Source organism: Etheostoma spectabile, chromosome 2, assembly GCF_008692095.1.
Source record: "Etheostoma spectabile isolate EspeVRDwgs_2016 chromosome 2, UIUC_Espe_1.0, whole genome shotgun sequence".
NCBI classification, from domain to species: domain Eukaryota; kingdom Metazoa; phylum Chordata; class Actinopteri; order Perciformes; family Percidae; genus Etheostoma; species Etheostoma spectabile.
This window is the reverse complement of record NC_045734.1, coordinates 11,900,509-11,904,619: the sequence shown is the minus strand read 5'-3', so window position 1 is coordinate 11,904,619 and position 4,111 is coordinate 11,900,509. Positions and strand designations below refer to the sequence as shown.

At 37.4% G+C, this 4,111-nt stretch overlaps 1 protein-coding gene across 5 annotated transcripts in view; it reads left to right on the top strand.

The window, feature by feature from the left end:
* LOC116699460 (N-acyl-aromatic-L-amino acid amidohydrolase (carboxylate-forming) B) overlaps positions 1-4,111 on the top strand; it is a 14,258-nt gene that overhangs the window by 2,532 nt on the left and 7,615 nt on the right. The window contains exons 1-2 of one of the 5 annotated variants that reach the window (XM_032532066.1): positions 1,982-2,286; positions 2,399-2,468. The exons of 2 other annotated variants lie outside the window; for them this stretch is intronic. In XM_032532066.1, the coding sequence (XP_032387957.1) occupies positions 2,466-2,468 (3 nt within the window). In that variant the 5' untranslated portion in view covers positions 1,982-2,286; positions 2,399-2,465. Of the gene's footprint in view, positions 1-1,980; positions 2,287-2,398; positions 2,469-4,111 lie in introns of those variants that run through there. 2 more of the 5 variants (XM_032532092.1, XM_032532076.1) reach the window with 2 other exon arrangements.

Here is a 4,111-nt window from a genome sequence, read left to right as displayed (position 1 = left end):
GGTACAACCTCAAAATACAATTATGAACCTGAAAATGAGCATAATATGAGCGCTTTGAGGCCTTGACACTCTAACCCGATAATCGGCCATTGGACAATCTAACGAGGTCGGTGACTCGAGTCTGTTTGAGTCTGCCAAAAATATTTTAAACTGACCTTTGTCGATCTGTAATGAAGACAGATTCAACAACTGCATGTCCTATTTTTCGCTTAAAATGTTTTCAGAAACTCGTTTTGGTGAACTATTTTAGTAAAATATGAGATTGTATTCTGAAGAAGCCACCATGAAAGTCTGTCTTTGAATTTCCGGAGAAACCCGACCCACGAGACACATTCGTCCAATCAGCTGCCGTCGGCATGCTTAAGTGTGTTCTGAGGCACTGTTTTTGACCAACCCGCTGAGGCAGTCAGTCCGACTGCCTTTTCTGCCAACGGTCAGCCGTCTGGTCAGTGTGTCAGGGCTATTAGGCTAACCAGCTACGACGTGACTCATAAGCATACAACGTATCATTTTGAGTGAAAAAACAAACAGAAAATCTCAAAAAAATTAAAGGTACAATACGTATACGTACACAATATGTGTACATACTTTAATATCCGAGTGATCATAAACTACCGCATAAACAGCCTCACGCACTTTTTCCTCCAAACGTAGTGATTTTTGTATAGTGAATGTACAGTTAAAAGTAATAATAATAGTGTTTTGGTGTTTTGGTATTGTATATTAATTTTTATAACAAAGACTAACGGACTTTTGCGGGGTTTATGTTCAGTTACATGAGTTACACCAATCAGGAGCATCACTGTGGGATTGGGGGATTGTTCATTGACGGTTATGATTTTATTACTTATACTCCAATTGTCAATGGAGAAATTGCATTGTATTCTTCTTACTTCAGGAACCGGCTATGGGCTGGACTGTTGAGGTCTGCCGCTGTCTGAATCTGCGAGATAACCACGCCCCCTTCATTTAAATATAAGAAATGGAAATAAAGAGAGAGGAAAATAAATAAATAAATAAATAGATGTCGCTTTGTGAAATAAAAGTTCCTTGAAATCAATAAAAACAGTCATTTAAAAAGCTACTGTTTTTATATTTTGGAATGAAAGCCTATCGGCTCTCTCTCTAAATATATAGGCCTATATATTTATTGTCTAATTTATTTATTTCAGGATGTTTTTTTATTCAGGCATTTTTAGTTATTTAATATTGAATGATAAATAGCATTCATGTGCATGCAGAATACTAATCAATGCATAAAAATGCAAAGGGTTGGAACTATTAACTTTCAAAAGGTTGGCTATGTGTCATATGTAAATAAAAACGTTGGCTATGCTTAACGTTATAGTTTCTTCAAGCAGCACACTTAAAATAAACAGTTCAAAATCATGTTGTCGTTATAAACCCCAAATCAAACATCCAAAAAGTCTTTCCAACTTTCTATGATGAATTTAAGGAGGGGAGTAACTGATGGAAACCCTAGCTTTTGATTAAATTAGCGAAAGTTATCGTCCAAAGTAAGTCAACGTTATATGCAACATATAACGTAATGTATTCATTAGAAATTACCTTTCGTTTTTCCGTTTCTCATACTCTTGTCTTCTTCTCTATCTTCCTACTAGTGTTTTGGTCTTTTTGACATTATATAGTGACAGCGTTACAGTAGGCTATATTTGGCTCAGTGATGGAGCAATTTAGGTTTCAAGTTTGACGGGTAATGGGTCAGCGGGTCTTACTTCAGACAACTCGCCCACGCCCACCCGGCACTATCAGGTAAGCCAGCCCTAGGGGTAGAGGGGCGTGATGCGCCGGGCTGAGGCCGCGACTGGGTTGGTCGCAACCCAAAAAATAGGGCCTATAATATATGGGCTATATTATGTTGACCAGTGCGTGAGCTATGGATGGATGGCGCCCATAATATTTACATGCGCCCAGGGTCCGCCCTGTACTGACTTCTGCCGGTTTAGTAGAACATAACATCAGTTCCTGTTACATCACAAACAGACTAGTTTAACTGCTTGAAATATGAGCTGAAGTAAATAAAAGAGGAGGGCTGCAAGAAAGAGCAGAAGAAACACTCTGAAGGAGGAGTGTCAGTGTGCTTAAACAGTCATTATAATGTTTTGTGCTCAACTTTGCATTCGTGTCTTTGCATGTGAACGACTCTGACTGGAAAATTGCAGAGTGCCTGCATTGCTTTGACGGCAAGCTACTGATGCCACTTCCCCCCAAGATCAAAGGTTGCTTAAGTTTAGTGAGTGACGAGCAGGGCTATTTGAAAGAAGGGTAAGCTCCGTGAATGCCATTTCCTGCATATTTGAATGCACATTTTGTTGGTGAAATTGATTTTAAACATTTACATGTTCTTCTTTGAGTGATGATCATGTAAGTTGAACAGTTGCAGATCAATACTTTGCTCCTGAGCAAGATAGGCTGCTGACAGCCAGCTGGATATTATAAAAAAAATGGTAGGCCTACTTCTTTGTTGTTTCACAAATGTCCTCGTTTTGCATGACTTTTGATAAGGATGCACTAACGCGTTTCTCTTTTTGAATGTCTGTTTTACTGCTGATATTGTATTCAGTGACACAGGGAGGTGTATAGACAAATTAAATCATGCAATAGAAAGTAATTTCACACATTGTCAGCGCTACGTTTATCATAAATCTGTAAAATTATTGCATTATTAGAACAAGATTTTACCATAATCCAAGCCATTTTCTGTCTCCACTAATGGGTGCTCACAAGAGGAGTTGTAGTTGTTGACAACTACATTATATAAGTATGTGTGTGTGTCAAATGTTAATATATTTGTGAAGATTGGCCTAAAGGTTGAAGAACTGAGCTTGAGAGGTCGCCGTTCAATCCCCCGACCAGATAAAATCTGGGTGGGGAAAGTGAAAAAACAGCACTTGTCCCGCCCTTGTTACCACCACTGATGTGCCCTTGAGCAAGGCCTAACTGTGTGAATGTGCAAGTCATCATTACAAATGAGAAGATGTTCTCATTCAACTTACTTGGATGAATAAAGGTTAAATAAAAATAAAAAATAAAAGAGTCTCAGTCATAGTTATCCAGGTGGCAACTGGACTTGATTAAAGGTGCTCCAAAGGTGATTATAGAGCAACTTTAACCAAGTCCATTTGCCTCTGAGTTGAACCCTTCCCTGGTAAAAAATGTTTATATACTGCTTTTATTAAATGTCAGGGGTAAAATGAAGTGTGGCTACCTTGTCAATAATTAAAAGGTGCAAGGGTTTTACTGTCTTCTGCGGATGATGTAAAACGCAGATCCAACTGTTTCCTTGGCATCATTTCAGAGTATGACAGGGATAAAATGAGTGGAGTGTTCTGGGCGTAACTCAAACAACCTCACCGCACGCATGTTGTTGGAGTAACTCTTTATATGCAAAATGTTAAATAATCATGTTATCTTTTAGTGAAAAGAAAATGTGGGAGATACAAACTATGAATACAATCCTTTAATTCAAGTTGAACAAATGTTATTTAAGACAAGATTTAAACTAGGACAGCGTTCTTTGCAAGTTGGACCTGTAACAGCAGTGTTGTGTTTCACTTCAGATAGTGAGCAATGGATCTGGAACTTTCATGATGCCAACATTTTCAGAATTAACCAGACAGCTGACTAAATCTAATATATAATTGACTTGATGCTTTTTTTATCACCTTCAAAACCCTTAATGTCTAATTTTTTTTTTTTAATGTTAAAACCCTACACTTAGTATTGGGGTGAGAAGACACAAAGATACTGATGACTCTTTAAAAGTCAGCTGGGAGAGAAAAAACCTTTTGAACTTTGAAGCGCTCCTGTCCAAACCAAAATCAAGTTGTAATGAGTTAAAAAAATAAGCTTTATGGTCTACTATGTTTAGGATGCATTCATTTACCAAAATGAAAAATACCTTCTTAGACTTTTACATGGTCAGTTTTAATCAAAATTCATTGGCCAAATCCAGAAGAAAGATAATCTATACAGAAGTTTTAGGATTGTACTATTATACACATACATACTAACAGGACTTCTAATGATTATTAAATGCACTGTTGAGAATTTAAACTTTTAAAGTTATTTGACTGACAGGAGACAATTA